The sequence below is a fragment of the Podarcis gaigeae genome (genome assembly GCF_964106915.1).
Source record: "Podarcis gaigeae genome assembly, chromosome: Z".
Classification (NCBI taxonomy): Eukaryota; Metazoa; Chordata; class Lepidosauria; order Squamata; family Lacertidae; genus Podarcis; species Podarcis gaigeae.
In genome coordinates, this window is record NC_139691.1 from 18710642 (window position 1) to 18730870 (window position 20229).

The following is a 20229-nucleotide window of genomic DNA, read 5'->3' on the forward strand; positions in this document are numbered from 1 at the left end:
CGGCCTAGGACCCTCGTACCTACGGGACCGCCTCTCCTGGTATGCCCCACGGAGAGCCTCAAGGTCCATAAATAACAACACCCTAGTGGTCCCAGGCCCTAAGGAAGTTAGATTGGCTTCAACCAGAGCCAGGGCCTTTTCAACTCTGGCTCCGGCCTGGTGGAACGCTCTGCCTCATGAGACCAGGGCCCTGCAGGATCTGATTTCTTTCCGCAGGGCCTGTAAGACAGAGTTGTTCCGCCTGGCCTTTGGCTTGGAGCCAATTTGATTCCCTCCCTCTCTTTTTCCCCCCTTTCTTTTCCTTCTCCTCCTGCGATGAGGCTACATTTTAATATTTTAATGTTCCATTATTTTAATGTTGTATTTTATTTTTGTTTTTAAGTTGTAATCATTCATCTTGTTTTTATTATTGCTTGTAAGCCGCTCTGAGCCCGGCCTTGGCTGGGGAGGGCGGGGTATAAATAAAAAATTATTATTATTATTATTATTACCTGGAGATTCCGGGGGCTGTATACCACAAAGCTCCGACCATTCGGCTAAAAATAAAGTAAGATTCTAGTCCTCATAGTTCTGAAGGAAGGGCTGAGTTAAATAGTTACGTTGGGGGCACCATATACTGAGACTGACCCTTGGTGCATCTAATTCATTGCTGTTTGCACTGAGTAGTGTCTATTTTTTCTTTTTCTGCATTTCATCAGACATGAGTCTAATACACACTTTGCTCGTAAAGCCAGGCTACTGCCTATTCTCTCTCTGTATGTGTGTGTTTGGGACGCGGGTGGCGCTGTGGGTTAAACCACAGAGCCTAGGACTTGCCGATCAGAAGGTCGGCAGTTCCAATCCCCATGACGGGGTGAGCTCCCCTTGCTCGATCCCTACTTCTGCCAACCTAGCAGTTCAAAAGCACGTCAAAGTGCAAGTAGATAAATAGGTACCGCTCCAGCGGGAAGGTAAAAGGCGTTTCCGTGCGCTGCTCTGGTTCTCCAGAAGCGGCTTAGTCATGCTGGCCACATGACCCGGAAGCTGTACGCCAGCTCCCTCGGCCAATAAAGCGAGATGAGCGCCGCAACCCCAGAGTCGGTCACGACTGGACCTAATGGTCAGGGGTACCTTTACACACCTTATGTGTGTGTTTAAAAAACCTCTTAAGTCCTGCTTCTGTGCCTCTTGACAGTAGCCTGAGAGGCAGCAGTTTACCAGCCTTCTACTGATGCCATGGTCCCTCTAGCTCAGTCTACACTGGCTGGCAGCAATGGCACTCCAGAGTTTTCAGGCAGGAGATGATTCCAGCCATACCTGGAGATATATGTAGGGATTGAGCGTAGAGGCCTTTTGCATGCCAAGTAGATACCGCCATGACACTTCCTCAGATGTTTCTGAAAGGCCTAGAGGGGTCTCAGTTCGGCTTGCAACCTAGAAATGCTTTCAGGAGGGGAGGAGCAGGAGCCCTGGTTCTTGACTGGTGCAATGCCAGGGTCCCTGGCACCGACAACTGGTGGCACCCCCTCCAAAAAATATTTGGACTCTGCTTCCATTTCCTCCCTCTCTCCCCCACTCCTCATGAGTTTTGCTCTGTGCAGCACCTGACACAATGGAGGCAGCCCCCCCACCTTGGCTGAAAGCCAAACATTGCTGGGGAAGGGGGTGTTGTGTGCCAGCCATTGGGGTCTTTGCCTCTGGTCTCCTCCTTCCTTCTTGGGCCCCTCGCCTCCCCGCAAAGGAGAAAGCGGGGATGGAGCAATACAAAAAACAGGCCATTTCCAAACCCTCTCATACACATACACACGGGGTTTTTTTTTGGGGGGGGGTAGCAGGGGCCGTGTGCACTCGACGAGTGAAACTCAAGTAGGTTTGGGGACAAAGCCGACGCCATGAGCCGGCAGCAGTGAACAGAGGTGCTTTTGTGGGGGTCCTCCGCTAAAAATCTTCCAGCTGAACAGTCTCTAATGAGCATCTTGGTCTTGCCGATGAAAAGCTGAGATGTGGATTTCGTTGATGGGGGAGGCCTGTGGGGAGGGGAGGAACAGTCAAAGCCTGACTTTGTCTTCCTTCCAACCCCCCTCTTCCTCCCCCCACTCCCGGCTTTTGTCCTCCTCCCTCCTCTGTCTCCCGGCACTTCTCAGTTGCTATTATCCTTCCATACAGGCAGCCGTACATGCAGCCGTTTGTCCCAACCGAACCCGCACCTCCCCCTCCCGTCCTGGTCCTGCCCTTTTGGATTCCATGGCCAGCCTCTCTGAGCTGCATGCAGACAAAGTGGGGAAAGAGGCTGCCTCTGGGCTCCTGCGAAAGACAGGAAGAAAGGGGTAGTCTGTGCAAGGGGAGCCATTGTGCGCTCCTGGGGACAAAGCCAGGCTCTTTTTGCATTCAGTTGGGAGGCAGTAGGGAGGGGGGTGCGGCTCCTTCTCCTTCCTCCAATCGTTAGGGAACCTCCCCTCCAAATCCTCTTGCCACGCGCTGTCTTCCCTTTGCAGCCAGGGTCCCTCCTATCCATGTCTTGGCCATGCTGGCTGGCAAAGGGGTTGTTAGCTGCTGGGCTCAAGGGCACTTGGTGTGTGTTTGGTTCAGCTTCTGTGCCCCAGGCTCTCTGTCGGGGCTTCCCCGGGAACTCATCTGTATAGGAAGCTGCCTCATGCTAAGTCAGACCATGACATAGGAACATCAAATGAGCCTCTTGAGTCTGGCCATCTAGCATGCTGTTTGCAGAGTGGCCAACTACAGTGGCCCACAATCAGTACCTGAGCACAAGAGTAACTCTCCCTTCCTGTGGTTTCCAGCAAATGGGATTCAGAAGCATTGCTGCCTCTGACCATGGAGGCAGGGTGCAGCCATCGTGGCTAGTAGCCGCTGATAAACCTCTTCCTCTTCCTTCTCCATGAATCTGTCCAATCCTCTTTTAATGCCATCCAGGTTGGTGGCTGTCACTGCCTCCTGCAGGGGTGAGTTCCGTAGTTTCACTGGCCTCCACTTCCTGCACCAGGCGCTGATTCCAAACCAGCTTCAAGGTCACAGCAATGAGAAGAGCCACCTATGATTCCTGTAAGGACTGGTCATACTGGTGTTCTGTGATCCCTTAGAGAGAGGAGGCTCAGAAGGTGTCCACAAGAGGCTTTTTGGCTGTGCCCCACCAACCTCTGGAACACTTTCTCATGTGAAACCCACCTGCTGCAGACATTGACATCTTTTCAGTGCCTAGTTAAGACTTTCCTCTCCTTGCCTCCTGCCCAGGCTACTCAGTAGTTGATGGAATTTGAAAAGTTTTGAAAAGTTTTTAAACTTAATTGCAAGTTGCATATGGGTTGCCCTGTGTTGGTTTTTGTTGTTGTTTATTAAGCTTACAAGTTGCTTTTTTACAAAAATAACTCAAATCAGCTTATAAGGAAATAGCACGTACATTAAAACCAGCAGAAAGGTAGGCTCTTAAGTGCAGCCGTGTTTCATATCTGGACCTCACAACTCTGGGGTTTAATATTAATGCACAAATGGACAACACGTCCAAGAGAGTCAAACTAACAATCAAGCCACTACTGTTCAATCAACCTGGTATAGTTCTGCGATATATATGCAACATCGATAGAACATGGTTATAGGCTCTGAGGACACCTGGCAACTTGTGGAATGGTACATTTGTTTAAATCTTTGAAGTTAATTGTAATTAAATGGACATTTGGTGCTTCTGCAGGATGAGGGTGGCATGGTTTAATATTCATTGTTGCTTCTTGTATAAATAAGTGAAAACAATAACATATTTTTTTGGGGGGGGAAACCCAGTATAAAACAGAGATCTGTGTTGAGGTGGCTGACTCCCAATTTATTGATTGACTGATGGACTGATTGTCATGACCTGCTTGGTGTTGTCTCCTCCTCAGGCTTTTCTGGCCCCCATTGTGAGACTGACATTAACGAGTGTGACCCAGACCCTTGCCACTATGGGACCTGCCAAGATGGCATTGCCACCTTCACCTGCCTCTGCAAGCCAGGCTACACGGGGCGTCTCTGTGACATGAACATCAATGAGTGCCAGAGCCAGCCTTGCAAGAACGGGGGCACCTGCCAGGATCGGAACAACGCTTATAACTGCCTCTGCCTCAAAGGGACGACAGGTAAGAGCTCTCAGGGGTCTTCACTGCAGCAGTCTTTTTGTAAAAAAATAAAATTAAATCCTAACGGATGTTTAGGTAAGGCGAAGGCTCAGGACAGACAAAGGAAAGTACTTCTGCACTCAGCACATAGATTAGCTATGGGAATCGCTCCCATTTTCATAAGGGCCACATCATCTCCATTCTGTACTTGCAAGGAATTGATCCAGCACCATGGCAGCACCTCATGCCCACTCAGGGATGTCCCAGTGAGAAGCCCACAAGCAGGAAATAAGAGCATAAGAAGAGCCTGCAGGATCAGGCCAAAGGGTGCCCATCTAGTCCAGTGTCCTGTTCTGAAAGTGGCTAGCATGGAGGACAAGATCCCTTTCCCCTCCTGTGGTTTCCAGCAACTGGTATTCAGAAGCATTGCTGCCTCCCAACTGTGGAGGCAGAACATAGTCTTTATGGCTTGTGGCCATCAATAGCCCTCTCCTCCATGAATTTGACTAATCCTCTTTTAAAGCTATGCAAGTTGATGGGCATCACTGCCTTCATTGGGAGCGAGTTCCACTGATGATGGAAGAAATCAAATCTTCCATCATTCAGCTCCATTGGACACCCACAGAGTTCCAGCATTACGATAGAGGGAGAAAAGCTTTTCTCTATTTACTTTCTCCATGCCATGCGTAATTTTGCAAATTTCTACCATGCCCTCTCTTGCCTTTTCTTTAAACTGAAAAGTCTCAAATGCTGCAGCCTTCCTCAGGTGAGAGGCTCAATCAGCCCCTTGTTGCTGTAATATCCAGCTTGGGTCTCCCATCGTTCAGCCTGGACACTGAGATCCAGCTCCAAGAATCTTATTGTGAGAAGTGAGGTTAAGGGAATCAGGCAGAAGGCCTTCTCAGCAGCCATGGCCACGCAACGGAACGCTTCCCAGGGATGTCAAGGAGATAAATACCTGACTTTTAGAAGACATCTGAAGGCAGCCCTGTATAGGGAAGTTTTTAATGTTTGGTGTTTTACTGTGTTTGATGTTTTAATCTGTTGGAAGCCACCCAGAGTGGCTGGGCCAACCCAGTCAGATGGATGGCATAGAAATAAATTATTATTCCTATTCTTATTCTTAAGGGCCCAATTGCGAGGTCAACCTGGATGACTGCGCCAGCAATCCGTGTGACTATGGCAAGTGCATTGACAAAATCAATAGCTATGAGTGCACCTGTGAACCTGGATATGCAGGTGAGGAGCAGCATGGGATCATAGAACCATAGAATTGTGGAGTTGATAGGGACCTAAACCAACAATGGTTGCGTTGCAGTGCAATGCAGGGAAGCCATTCTTGTACTGTATTGGGTTTTCTTTACGGCTGTGGTGATTGGTTCTGGGTTGTGACACCGGGCCAGCCTGTGACCTCTTTCTCTTACCCAAACTTCACAGGGAGGATGTGCAACATCAATATTGACGAATGTGCTAGTAACCCTTGCCACAATGGAGGCACCTGCAGGGACGGCATCAACAGCTTCGTTTGCGTCTGCCCAGAGGGCTACCATGATCCCATGTGCCTCTCGGAAGTCAATGAGTGCAACAGCAACCCCTGCATTCACGGGAAATGCAATGATGGCCTGAATGGGTAAGCTTCTGGGGAGGCGGCTCTGGGGCTCTCTGTCTGGCATGGGGGAGTTCCCTCCGCTGTCTCACATGGTCAGATGCAGCCCTTGCCAAGCTGAGAGTAGAGCAAGGTGAGAGGTTCCGGGATCACTTCCCAGACAGGCATCTCTCAGGTTCTCATAGTCACTTGGTTGGGCACCATAACAACAGGATCATCAATAATTATCTATTGATTTATATGAAAAAAAAACCCATCTAAGCGGTTTCTATATAACACAGTAAGACAATTTTTAAAAAGAGAAAGAGAAATGTATGTACAACATTAGAAACAAAAAATATAAAGAAATATACATCAAGGAATACATCATGGAAGCTACAAAATGACACTGAGCAGAAGGCGAAGTCTAAGAAATCGTACCCAGCATTTTGGTTACAGAAGGAAATTTTTGATCGCTATCCTGCACATAACGATAGACAGTGGTTTAGAAGCTCCTTGTTGCAATTCCAACATCACATTTGGTAGAACATGCTTTTAGCGTGGTCATCCAAGCAATGAAATCAGATTCCTAAACGTGGTGATTTGAAACCAGACATCGGGAAACTGGTATCACTTCATGAAGCCCAGGCATCACATTAAGAATTTGCTGCACAGTGAAGGAGTTACTAAGACTCTTGCTAAATGACTACCAGATGTTGAAAAGCTGGTATCCCTGCATCAAGTTCCATCAATTTTGTTGATTTAATTAAACTCAATAGTTTTAAGTGGATTTTTAATAAATGTGCAATTAATCGTTACTGTTTTGAATTTTATTCTGCTGTTACCTTCCTTAGAGAGTTGTGAAAACCACTCTTCTGAATAATGCTTTTTATAGGTTAGGGGGCTGTGGGGATGAGTTGATGGAGCCAAGGGCACGGTGGCCCAACAAAATTTTGGGAACCACCGCTCTGTGTCTAGGGACAGTCTACCTCTGAATAACCGATGATGGGGAACAACAACTGGAGAGTGTTCTTGTGTTCAGGTCCTATTGCAGCATCTGGATGGCCACCATGAGAACAGGATGCTGGGATAGATGGTCCACTGGCCTGATCCATCAGGCTCTTCTAATGTTCTTTGAGTCTACTCTGAATAATTCTTGGTTTGCATTATCCTCCAAGCATCCGTAAGAGATGTAGTCTTCCTGTGACTGCATGGAATCTATGGGGTCAGAGGCAAGTTGCCCCTGAACGCCAATTTCTAGGAATCAAAAGTGGGGCTGTTGTGCTCAAGTCCTGCTTGTGGGTTACCGAATAGTGGCATATGGTTGGCCAAGTGTGGGAACAAGATGGCTGGAGTAGATGGGCCATTGGCCTGACCAAATAGGCTCTTATGTTCCTATAACAGCCACCATACACCAAGGAAAAGAGAGTCCAGAGAGGTTTCGGGAAGTGTCCCAGCTTAGTAGAACAGCAGATGTTTCCCAGGCAGAAAGTCCAATAGGGCTGGGACTGTCCACTGCCTGAAACTCTGGGGAGCCACTGCCAGCCAGTGTAGAGAATGCTAAGGTAGATGGGCCAAGGGTTTGGCAGCTTCCTGTCTTTGTTTGTCAGTTTGATGTCAGTTGCTAAGAATCACATGCAGGGAGATGGCTAATACATTCAGGTCCTCCTTTTGTGGGCTTCTGTGAGAAGATGATGCTGGACTAGATGGGGCCTCCTTGCCCTGATCCAGCTGTTGCGGGACCCTTCTGAGGTTCTTAGAACTGTATACATGCACAGTGTCTGAAAGGAACAGGGCACCCAGGGGAGGCAGGATGGCAGCTGCTTTGAGCATTTGGAACCAAAGATTACAAGATGGATTACAAGATGGGTCTCTGTTGGGGGGGGGGGTGGCTGCTGCAGACACACAGTCTGCACCAGCCCTTTCAATTGCCAACTTGGTGCCCGCCAGATTCTTTGGATCACAATTCACCCTTCAGGAGCAGGAGTTGTGTCATCCAAAACATCTGGAAGCCTCCACATTGGTCTTCACACATGCACATGCTCAGGGTGGGGCTCATGCGTGTTCTGCTTCTTAACGACAGCTACAAGTGCGATTGTGACCCAGGCTGGAGCGGGACAAACTGCGACATCAACAACAACGAGTGTGAATCCAACCCTTGTATGAATGGTGGCACCTGTAAAGATATGACCAGCGGCTACATCTGTACCTGCCAGGAGGGCTTCAGTGGTAAGAGGTCTGGGGAGAGCGGACAGGGAGTGCTTGCCCTGCCTTGAGCACACCATGAAGTGTGACTGGCCCATGGTGTAACAGGTAGTGTCATTCTACAGTCCAGTCAATAGGTGGCACTAGACTTCCTGGTTATAGCTGGGTGGAGATTTCTGGTCACTGTTCTTGTTTTGTTTTTGTTTTTTTGCTTTCCCCCCTTTTTTGCTTTTTTTTGCTTTTTGTTTGTTGTTGTTGGGTGTTTTTGTTTTTTGTTTTTTTTGAGAGAGAGAAACAATCGAAACTCTATTAAAAGCCAGGAGAAAACAAGCCAGAAGGAAGAAAATTCGATTAAATGGAAGGATGGGGTTTCTTCAGGGGGCGTCGGAGGCTGTATAAAATGAGGCTGGGGGCCACAGGTTGCCCACTTCCAGGTGCTCCGAAGTTTTTGTAGCCAGTGCTAGTCCTGCTCTAGAGTAAACCCACTGAAATGAATGAGCCTGAGTTAGTCATGTCTATTAATTTCAATGGGTCTGAGAAGGACTAGGACCTTCACCCCTAAGATCCCAAGGTGGCTCACAACAATTTAAAATACAACATTAAAAGCAGTTTAAACAAATTGCCTTTCATAGCTCGGCGCCGTAATACCTCAAGGACTGCTTCTCCCCTTATAATCCATCCCAGACTCTGCCTTCATCATCCAAGGCCCTTCGGCGTGTGCTGCCTCCATGTGAGGCCCAGAGGGTGGCAGCACGAGAATGGGCCTTCTCCATCATGGCTCCCCATTTGTGGAATCCTCACCCCTGGGAGGTTTTGCTGGCACCATCATCATATATCTTTAGGTGCCAGGTGAAAATGCCATTCTTCAATCAGGCTTTTGGCTGATTAATATGCTACAGCCTTTTAAATGTTTCTGTGGGACGTGGGTGGGGTATTGTTTTGCTGTTTTGTTTTACTTATTTACTTGTTTTTATCCTCCATTTTATTCAGTGAACTACCCTCAGATCTTATGATGAAGGGCGGTATATCAATCAATCAAATAAATGAATGAATATAATGCAGGTCATAAGAATAGGGAGGATCCTAAACATATGCCTCTCAGGTGTGTCAGAGACCAGAGTGAGGAAGATACGTCATCAGCATGCCTGCTGAAAACCTTTCTATTCCTCCAAACCTATGCAGGCAATTAAGAGTACATCCCCACAATGGCCTGTGGACGTTTGATTTCATTTATTTTTATTTTTAACTAGCTTCAAACTTTTAATGATTTTATTATTTGGTTTAATGTTTTATGCTGTTTAAAACCACTGTAATCATCGATACAGCGGCATAAAAAAGTATTTTTTATAAATAAAAGCTGTACTGTGAAGGTGCCAGGCACACCTCTGTTGAGGGGAAGTCTCACAGCATAGGGGCTGCCACAGAGAAGGCTCCCTACCAGACACCTCCCTCATTATGGGAGTGGGAACTACCAAGAGGGCCCCCTTTGCCGACCACAACACCCAAGGAGGGTCTGAAGGGAAGGAGGCTGCCTCTCAGGTATTTGGGACTTAAGTTGTTTAGGGCTTCAAATACTAATGTGAGCACCTTGAACTGCGCCTGGAAATGGACTTGCAACCAGTTAAAGGCTTCAGGGAGGCTGGCTTGGGAAGGACCCCAGCCTAGGAGTCATGGAGAGAGGAGGCAAGCTTTGGCAGGCTGACCATGCATGTGGGTCTCTTGATCTTCCCAGGTCCCAACTGCCAGACCAACATCAACGAATGTGCCTCCAACCCATGCCTGAACCAAGGGACCTGTATTGATGACGTGGCCCGTTACCAGTGCAACTGTCTTCCACCCTACACCGGTAAGAGACCAAACCCTGGATCAAAAACCTGTAGCTGTGGCAGCACAGGAAGCTGCTTTCTGCTAAGTCAGACTCATTGGTCCATCTTGCTCTACACTGACCACCAGCAGCACCTCTTCAGGCAGAGAGTCTTTCTCAGCCCTGTCTGGATGCAAAGCATCCATTGCATGCTGCTGAGCTATTGCTTTCCCCCTTAAATATAAAATAAGGTTCTAGTTCTCATGGTTCTGAATAAAGGGCTATTTTAATGACAAGCATAGAAAGTTTCCCATAGTTTTCTGGGAAGAGGGATTGATTATTAAACCGCTCTGGGAATTGTAGCTCTGGTGTGTGTGTGTGTGTGTGTGTGTGTGTGAGCAAATAGAGGCCTCTCGGACCCCTTAGCATACTGCTGTTTCCAGGATTCTTTGTGGGAAGCCATGACTGTTAAAAGTGGTGTGGTACTGCTTTAAATGTATCTTACAGGTATGTCTTCCCTCCAAGAACCCTGTAATTTACTGTACAGAAAGCTACAGTTCCCAACACCCTTAACAAGCTACAAGTTCCCAGAATGCTTTTTTTTTGGGGGGGGTCATAACTGTTTAAAGTGGCATGGTGCTGCTTTAAACATGGGGTCGGGTGTGATCTTAGCTTTTGTGCAAATCCAGAACTCTGCGCAGCAGAAGCACCTACGTCAAGGTTGTCTGAAGGGCTGCTTGCTCCTGTTTTCTGCCCTGAAATCAAAACCAGCTGGAAGAGTTTTCTAAACATAGGATGCTTCCTCCCGCTTATCATTTTCACATGCTCCTGAGTGGGGAGGGGGGAGGTCATCTTTTGGTTTGCTGGAACAGGAGGGACTCCTTTCCCACACTCACATTTTTCAGCACCTTTTTCTGTGAGAAAGCCTTATATGAACCAGTTTTTCTTCAATGAGTCCATTTTTCACTTAAAAAAAAAATACTGCAAAAAGACTTTTCGCTCATGCCCCTGGATGCTTCCTTTTGGAATGATGGAGGCCTCTCCCGCATCACCTGCATAGGCAGGTCCATCAGCTTTGTAAGGGCAGGGATTTTCTGCTGAGTTGAGTCGTCCTCTGCCCTGTTTCCTGCTTCACAAAACAGCAGCATCCTGCACACAATTAGAGGAAGCCATGACTCCTTTCCTGCCTTGGCCAGTTGCTGTGGAAACAATCCAGAGAAAAATGGGGCAGTCAAAGGCCCCCTTCTGGAAAACAGCAAAAGGGTCCTTGGATGGTAAGGGCCTGACAAGGGAGATAACGTAAAATGTGGGGAATACTGGCTTCGTAAACAGGAAGACAATGGGACAGAGGTGGGGAAGAGAGAAAATATGAGTTAAGTTGAACTTGCACACCCCACACAAATAGTGTTCCCTTATTGGGGTCGCCCTGACAGCATGCAGAAGCATGTGAAATTTGGGAACGTACCTTTCCAAAGCACCCCTTAACAAGGGATAAGAAATACAGTGGTATCTCGGGTTAAGAACTTAATTCGTTCAGGAGGTCCGTTCTTAACCTGAAACTGTTCTTAACCTGAGGTACCATTTCAGCTAATGGGGCTTCCCGCTGCCACCGCTCCATTTCTGTTCTCATCCTGAAGCAAAGTTCTTAACCCGAGGTACTATTTCTGGGTTAGTGGAGTCTATAACCTGAAGCATCTGTAACCCGAAGTACCACTGTATGTTTCTTCCCCGAGAAGAGAATCTCTTGGAAAATCTCTCAAGGCTCCCAGCAAGACCCTGAAGACCCACAGGCCAAAGGGCACAGAAAAGTTTGTAGAAATGTGTGCTAATCTGTCTCTCTCTCACACACACGAAAATTTTGCACAGCATGTTGCTTCTCCATGCACACACAGATCAGCCCAAGTCTTATTGGGCAGCATGAGAAAACCATAGCATGTCCATGAGATTTTCAGGGCGAGTACTGGACCAAGAGAATGTAAGAGCTTCCTTCTACTGAGCAAAGACAATTGGTCTGTCTAGCTCAGGATTGTCTACACTGGCTGGCGGCAGCAGCCTCAGCACAAGTAGGGACATAGGAAGGTGCCTTATGCTGAGTCGTTGGTCTGTCTAGCTCAGGATTGTCTACTTGACTGGCAGCAGTGATGCTATAGGGTTTCAGGTGGGGAACATTCCCAGCCTACCTGGCGACGCTGGCAGGAAATGAAACTGGGACCTCCTGCATGCAAAGCCTGTTGAGCTGCTATGGCTGTTCCCCTGACCAAATGTGTGGACTCTCCTCAACTTTGATGTATTTACACTCCAGGGCCGACCTGTCGGGATGTCCTGGCTCCATGTGCAGACGGTCCCTGCAAGAACGGTGGCAAGTGCAGAGAATCTGAAGATTTTGAGAGCTTCTCTTGTGCCTGCCCTCCAGGATGGCAAGGTAAGGGTTTGGTTCCCATTCCATGGGCTCCAGAGGTGCCCGCATGCACATATGTAGTGGTGGTGGTGGTGGTGCCTGCTTCATTCACTGCAACAGAATACAGGGATGACCTCCAGTTCAGACAACTTTAGAAAGGGGTTCAGTGAATTCATGGAGGAGGAGCAGGATGCCGATGACTGCCAGTCACAATGGCTATGTAACTGCCTCCACCGTTGGAGGAAGTAAATGCCCCCGAAGTTGCTGGGAATCACAAGTGGGGAGAGTTGCTGCTGTGGCACTCAGGCGCTGTTTGTGGGCTTCTCATTGGGGCATTTGGTTAGCAGCTGTGAGGACAGGATGCTGAGCTAGACGGGTCCCTTTTGGCCCAATCCGGCAGATCTCTTGTGAATGGCTTTAAATGTGGATTAGACAAATCAGTGGAGGAGACGATTATCGAAGGCTGCTAGCCGCAATGGCTATGCTCTGCCTCAGTGGTTGGAGGCAGCAATGATTCTGGACACCAGAAACTGGAAACCAGAGGTAGTGGGGGTTGCTGTTGTGCTTGAATCCTACTGGTGGGTTTTTCATGATTGACATCTGGTTGGCCACTGTGAGAACAGGAGGCTGGACTTTGGCAGGATGCAGCAGCCAGAACAGTCAGACTTAATAGACTGAGCCTTCTATTTCTTATAAACTATTGGTTGTATCCAAGTAAGTCCTCAGAGTAGACATGCTGAAATCAGTGGACCTATGTTAGTCATGATCTGGGGCCTGTCACTTCCTTTTAGCCTAGCCTACCTCACAGGGTAGGGACGCAGGTGGTGCTGTGGGTTAAAGCCTCAGCGCCTAGGACTTGCCGATCGAAAGGTCGGCGGTTCGAATCCCTGCGGCGGGGTGCGCTCCTGCTGCTCGGTCCCAGCGCCTGCCAACCTAGCAGTTCGAAAGCACCTCCGGGTGCAAGTAGATAAATAGGGACCGCTTACCAGCGGGAAGGTAAACGGCGTTTCCGTGTGCGGCTCTGGCTCGCCAGAGCAGCGATGTCACGCTGGCCACGTGACCCGGAAGTGTCTCCGGACAGCGCTGGCCCCTGGCCTCTTAAGTGAGATGGGCGCACAACCCCAGAGTCTGTCAAGACTGGCCCGTACGGGCAGGGGTACCTTTACCTTTACCTTTACCTCACAGGGTTGTTCTGAGGATGAAACGGGGTAGGAGGAAAACCATGTACACCACCTTGAGCTCCTTGGGAGGAAAAGGTGGGATATATATGTAATAAATAAATAAGATTAAAACAACACCTGTGTTCATTAACTTTAGGGGATATACTGTTGAGTAAGACTACTGTTAGATGCAACCATATATTGTTGGTTTTATTTTATTTTTTAAATTTGGACCAATGCAAATTGCTGTGTGCAGGTGGTAAAATAACTTTTTGAGAGTCTCTTAGGTCTCAGGTATTGTTAATCTCCCTCTCCTCCCCCACCCAACTCCCTCAACACTGAGATTGAGAAAAAGAGAGTATTGCATCTCGGCTCTAAATAATAAAGATACCCTGAACAGGCCCCAGATAGCTCTCCCCCCCCACAAAAAAAAACCCCACCTCCCTCACTCTTTCTCTCTCTAGTGGCAGGTTACTTGATTTATTGCCTGAAGCGACAACCGCTATATAGGTCTTGGTTTGCTTAGGATGCACCTGCCTTCCTGCAGCCCCTTGCTCTGTGGTTCGCTGTTAATCTTCTCCCTTTGCTCTCTATTCCTGCTTTCTTGTTGCTGGTGCCTTTCTGGGCTCATTTATAAAGAGCCACTCCTCTTCTCTTCTCTTCTCTTCTCTTCTCTTCTCTTCTCTTCTCTTCTCTTCTCCAAGGACATCAATGATTGTATTTGGCGCTAGCCTCAATTGTTTTGCATGTTGTCAGTGCGTGATCCCAAAATGACAGGCATTCATTTGGAATCCCTAGACAGACCCAGGACAGGCAGGAAACTCAGCCTGAAAGTCTGTCTTAAAGAGGTACACTTCCTTTCTCCCCTTTCCAGCACCTGTTTCTTCTAATGATTTTTTTTCAACCGTGGTTTACCATTACACCACAAACCATGGTTAGCATTGGGGAGCCTGTGCTATGTCTGCAGCAGGCAGATATTAAGAACATAAGAAGAGCCTGTTTGGTCAGGCCATTGGCCCAGCTTTCTGTTGCCACAGGGGCCAACCTGATGGTCAAATGGGAAGCCCACAAGCAGGACATGAGTGCAACAGCAGGAATAATAATAATAATAATAATAATAATAATAATAATAATAATAATTTATTATTTATACCCCGCCCATTTGGCTAGGTTTCTCCAGCCACTCTGGGCGGCTTCCAACAGAATATTAAAATACAATAACCTATTAAACATTAAAAGCTTCCCTAAACAGGGCTGCCTTTAGATGTCTTCTAAAAGTCTGGTAGTTGTTTTTATCTTTGACATCTGGTGGGAGGGTGTACCACAGGGCTCGTACCACTACCGAGAAGGCCCTCTGCCTGGTTCCCTGTAACTTGGCTTCTCACAGTGAGGGAATTGCCAGAAGGCCCTTGGTGCTGGACCTCAGTGTCCGGGCAGAATGATGGGGTGGAGACGCTCCTTCAGGTATACTGGATCGAGGCTGTTTAGGGCTTTAAAGGTCAGCACCAACACTTTGAATTGTGCTCAGAAACGTACTGGGAGCCAGTGTAGGTTTTTCAAACCGGTGTTACATGGTCTCGCGGCCACTCCCAGTCACCAGTCTAGCTGCCGCATTCTGGATTAGTTGTAGTTTCCGGGTCACCTTCAAAGGTAGCCCCACATAGAGCGTATTGCAGTAGTCCAAGCGAGAGATAACTAGAGCATGCACCACTCTGGCGATACAGTCTGCGGGCAGGTAGGGTCTCAGCCTGCGTACCAGATGGAGCTGATAAACAGCTGCCCTGGACACAGAATTGACCTGCGCCTCCATGGACAGCTGTGAGTCCAGAATGACTCCCAGGCTGCGCACCTGATCCTTCAGGGGCACAGTTACCCCATTCAGGACCAGGGAGTCCTCCACACCCACCTGCCTCCTGTCCCCTCAAAACAGTACTTCTGTCTTGTCAGGATTCAACCTCAGTCTGTTAGCTGCCATCCATCCTCCAACCACCACCATACACTCACACAGAACCTTCACCGCCTTCACTGGTTCTGATTTGAAAGAGAGGTAGAGCTGGGTATCATCCGCATACTGTTGAACACCCAGCCCAGCCCCCTGATGATCCCTCCCAGCGGCTGCATGTAGATGTTGAAAAGCATGGGGGAGAGGACAGAACCCTGAGGCACCCCACAAGTGAGAGCCCAGGGGTCTGAACACACACTCCCCACCACCACTTTCTGAACACGGCCCAGGAGGAAGGAGCAGAACCACTGTATAACAGTGCCCCCAGCTCCCAGCCCCTCTAGACGGTTCAGAAGGATGTTATGGTTGTTGGTGCCAAAAGCTGCTGAGAGATCCAGCAGAACTAAGAAACAGCTCTCACCTTTGTCCCTAGCCTGCCAGAGATCATCGACCTGTGTGACCAAGGCAGTTTCAGTCCCATGATAAGGCCTGAATCCCGACTGGAAGGGATCCAAATGATCCACTTCTTCCAGGCGTGCCTGGAGTTGTTCAGCAATCACTCTTTCAATCACCTTACCCAAGAATGGAAGATTTGAGAATTGGCGATAGTTGGCCATATTGGCAGCATCTAAAGATGGTTTTTTAAGAAGCGGTTTGATAACCGCCTCTTTCAGCAGGTCTGGGAAGGCTCCCTCACAGAGAGAAGCATTCACCACCCCGCGAAGCACATTGCCCAGCCCTTCCCGGCTTTGCTTTTATAAACCAGGATGGGCAAGGATGAAGGAGACAGGTGGTTGGTTTCACTGGTCCAAGCAGCCTGTCTACATCCTTAGAGGTAACAGATTGGAATTGATCCCACTCAACTAGACAGGGCTCTAGCACTCTCCCACTCCGGCCATGCTCCCACGGTGGAGTCTACCTCTTCCCAAATCTGAGCGACTTTATCTGCAAAAAACTTTGCAAAATTATTGCAGGAGATCATGTGGCCCGATGGAGCAGGTGGTTCAGCTAAACTGCGAACCACCTCAAAGAGTCTCCAGCTGCTGTTTTCTGCAGATGCAATAGAAGCGGTGAAGAAGGTCCTCTTCACCGTCGCCATTGCCACTTGGTAGGCTCGACGTTGAGCTCTAGCCCGTGTCCGGTCTGATTCAGAATGAGTTTTCTGCCACCGGCGCTCTAGCCGTCTCAATGATTGTTTCATCGCCCTCAGCTCCGGGGAAAACCACGGGGCTGTCCGGGCTCCATGCAGTCGGAGAGGGCGCTTCGGAGCCAGTCAATAGCCCTGGTTAACTCTGCATTCCAGCGGGCCACCAGGGAATCAGCTGAAAGGCCATCAGCTTGGGATAAAACATCCACTCTATGGAAGCTAATTGGATCCATTAAGTGGTGGGGGGTGGACCATCTTAATCAGTCCCACCTCTCTGCAGAGGGGAAGGGCTGCGGAGAAGTCCAGTTGCACCAGGAAGTGATCTGACCATGGCACTTCTTTTGTTTCGCTTTTAGTTAGTGTTAGATCACCAACGTCCGTAGAGGTGAACACCAAGTTTAAGGCATGTCCACGGCTATGAGTTGGGCCAGACTTATTCAGGGACAGCCCCATGGAGGCCATGCTTTCCACGAAGTCCTGAGCAGCCCCTTGTAAGGTCGTGTCGGCATAGATGTTAAAATCCCCCAGGACAACCAAGCTAGGTGTCTCCAGGAGCATGTCTGCCACGACCTGAAGCAGCTCGGGCAGGGAATCCTTGGTGCAGCGGGGAGGTCGGTACACCAATAGGAATCCTATACTGCCCCTGTTGCCCAACTTCCAGAACATGCACTCAGAGAACTGGGTCTTCCCAATAGGACACCTGGTGCAAACTCTCCCCACTTGCAGTTTCCAGCAACTAATATTCAGTGGCATTGCTGCCTCCATCTATGGAGGAAGAGCACAGCCATTGTGGCTAGCAGCCATTGATGGCCTTCTCAATGAATTTGTTCAATCCTCTTTTAAAGCCATTTTAGGTTGGTGGCCATTATTGCTTCCTGTTTGAGTGAGTGCCACAGTTTAAACTATACACTGTGCGAAGAAAGGCTTTCTTTTATCCATCCTGAATATTCAAACACTCAGCTTCATTGGATATCCATGAGTTCTAGTGTCCTGAGAAAGGGAGATAAGCTTTTCTCTGCCCACTTTCTTCATTTGATAAAGTTCTGTCATGTCACCTCTTCCTTGCCTTTTTTTGCAAACTAAAAAACCCCACATTCTGCAAGCTTTCTTAATAGAGGAGTCGCTCCATCCCCTTGATCGTTTTGTTTATTAAATTTGTACTCTATTAATCTTAAGCTTCCTTCAGTATCTCAGTAAGGCACCTATACTGTGATGAGTGACAAAGATTTCTTTCTTAGTTTATGGTGCTTCGGTCAGCAGAACTGGCACTGTTACAGTTGCCACATAATACCCTTTCCAAATTTGTAAGAGCTCCCATCTTTCAGTATGGCAGCACCTACACTTTGGAACTCCTTGCCTATTGATGTCAGGCAGGCACTTTCCTTCCTTTAAAGGTAAAGGTAAAGGTACCCCTGCCCGTACGGGCCAGTCTTGCCAGACTCTAGGGTTGTGCGCTCATCTCACTCTATAGGCCGGGAGCCAGCGCTGTCCGCAGACACTTCTGGGTCACTTGGCTAGCGTGACAAGCTGCATCTGGCAAGCCAGCGCAGCACACAGAACGCCGTTTACCTTCCCGCTGGTAAGCGGTCCTATTTATATACTTGCACCCGGGGGTGCTTTCGAACTGCTAGGTTGGCAGGCGCTGGGACCAAACGACGGGAGCGCACCCCGCCGCGGGGATTCGAACCGCCAACCATGCGATCGGCAAGTCCTAGGCGCTGAGGTTTTACCCACAGCGCCACCCGCATCCCCGCCAAAACCATTTTGTTTAGGCCATCCTGTCCAGATGTTTAGGAAGTCAGTACAAGTTTTTATCTGTTTTTAATCTATTGTTTTTAATTTTTGTATGTCTTAAAATATCGCTACTTTTCTTAGTGGCAATTTTATTGTTTAATCTTCATAAGCCTCATTTGAGGTTCTTTCTTTTTTTTAGCAATCAAACTCTGTAAATTTTATGAAATATGTAAAAAATAAATATCCATTCAAATTGCCTTCTCAGGGCAAACCTGTGAGATCGACATCAACGAGTGCGTGAAGAGCCCTTGCCGGAATGGTGCCGCATGTCAGAATACGAACGGTAGCTACTGGTGTGTCTGCAAACCTGGGTTCACAGGCAACACCTGCGAGACGGACGTCGATGACTGCCAGCCTAGTAAGAGCCTCAAGGAGGCTGGGGAGTGGGTTGCCCTAGGAGACCTGGACCCCATCTGCACCATATATTGAAAGCACTGCTGCACATCACTTTAAACAGTCAAGATTTCCCCCAAAGAATCCAGGGAGCTGTAGTTTATAAAGGAGTGCTGAGAGTTGTTAAGAGGACCCCTCTATTCCTTCCCAGAGTTACAATTTCCCAGAGCTCCCTGGGAAGAAGGATTGATTGGAACAGAAAAGAACAGGATGCTGGACTTGATGGGCCTTTTGGCCTGATCCTGCATGCTCTTCTGGTGTTCTTAACATGAGGAAAGGGAGGTCTTGTGAAAATTCATTGACATATTGGAATTGTTCTCAAATATAAATATTCTGGAAACTCATTCAGGCTAATAAGATCTCTGCTATGTGAGGAAATCATATACCCTTCGAACATAAAATATTTCTGCTTGGTTAATGTAAAAGATGTTCTTCTGGAAAATGATCAAGAAATAGTGTTTAACTTTTTAACTTTTAACTAAGATTGTAATAGCTCAAAATTCGGGTTGGGGGTTGGAGAAGCCTATCTCCTGCTATGTCTGAAAGAACTGAGAACATTTGCTCTGCAGTAACTATGATATGCTAACTTACTACAAAAGGCAACATCCAAAGCCAGGAAAACAGGTTTCATGGGAAAATGGGGCATTTTCTGTAATGTTTTGGAAGACTGTTCAGTGATAATGCTCAGCTGTGTACAGTTTGCAGCCATCTGCAGCAGTGTTTCTGTAAGCTTTATCTTTGATTTATTTTGTTTATTATTAACTAGATAAACAAATAACAGGGCACTGAGTTATCAAAGGCTGGGGCGAATTGTGTGTTCAGTTCACACAGAAGGTTTAGGAAAGAATGTGGGAAGTTTTGCAGAGGCCAAGGCAGCCTCAAAAAAATAATTAAAAAAACCATCAGCCCCATGGAATGAGAGTCCATCGCTGCCCCTTTCCCCACTACCTCTAGATCCTTGCCACAACGGCGGGTCCTGCTCCGATGGCATCAATGCCTTTTTCTGTGACTGCCTCGCTGGCTTCCGGGGCCCCAAGTGTGAGGAGGACATTGACGAGTGTGCCAGCAACCCTTGCAAGAATGGCGCCAACTGCACGGACTGTGTCAACAGCTACACCTGTACTTGCCCTTCTGGCTTTAGCGGGATCCACTGCGAGCATAACACCCCCGACTGCACAGAAAGGTAATTCAGGAGCCAGAAATAACGTTGGAACGTCATTTTTTAAAAAAACAATGTGCTTGGCTATAGTCATGCTCCTGTGTGTGAGTGGGGATGGTTCATCCCAAGAGAACCAACATTCTGCACACCGCAGTGTTGGTATAAATCACACCCATCACTTGCAAATTTTTATTTTGCACAGTCTATTCTGATGATGGGCAAGAGAGCTCTGGACCCTAATCAAATGGCCTTAGAATCATAAAGTCGGTAGGGACCCCATGGGTCATCTAGTCCACCCCCTGCTTTGCAGGGATCTCAACTAAAGCATCCATGACAGATGGCAATCCACACTCTGATTAAAAACCTCTAATGAAAGAGAGTCCACAACCTCCCAAGGGAGTCCATTCCAATGTCAAACAGCTCTTACTGTAAGTTCTTCCTTAATCTCCTTTCTTGTAGCTTCAAGCCATTGGTTCGAGTCTTGCCCTCCAGAGCAGGAGAAAACAAGCTTGCTGCATCTTCCATGTGACAACCATTTATATATTTGAAGATAGCTATCA

General features: G+C 48.0%; 1 protein-coding gene across 3 annotated transcripts in view; it reads left to right on the plus strand.

Moving 5' to 3' along the window:
- NOTCH1 (notch receptor 1) overlaps positions 1–20229 on the plus strand; it is a 100685-nt gene that overhangs the window by 52922 nt on the left and 27534 nt on the right. For all 3 annotated transcript variants that reach the window (XR_014560166.1, XM_083721976.1, XM_083721977.1), the window contains 8 exons: positions 3870–4103; positions 5211–5321; positions 5520–5712; positions 7751–7896; positions 9605–9718; positions 11979–12098; positions 18323–18475; positions 19465–19693. Coding sequence is in view for 2 of the 3 variants with exons in the window: in XM_083721976.1 (XP_083578102.1) it covers positions 3870–4103; positions 5211–5321; positions 5520–5712; positions 7751–7896; positions 9605–9718; positions 11979–12098; positions 18323–18475; positions 19465–19693 (1300 nt within the window). In the remaining variant the exon portion in view is untranslated. The remainder of the gene's footprint in view (positions 1–3869; positions 4104–5210; positions 5322–5519; positions 5713–7750; positions 7897–9604; positions 9719–11978; positions 12099–18322; positions 18476–19464; positions 19694–20229) is intronic.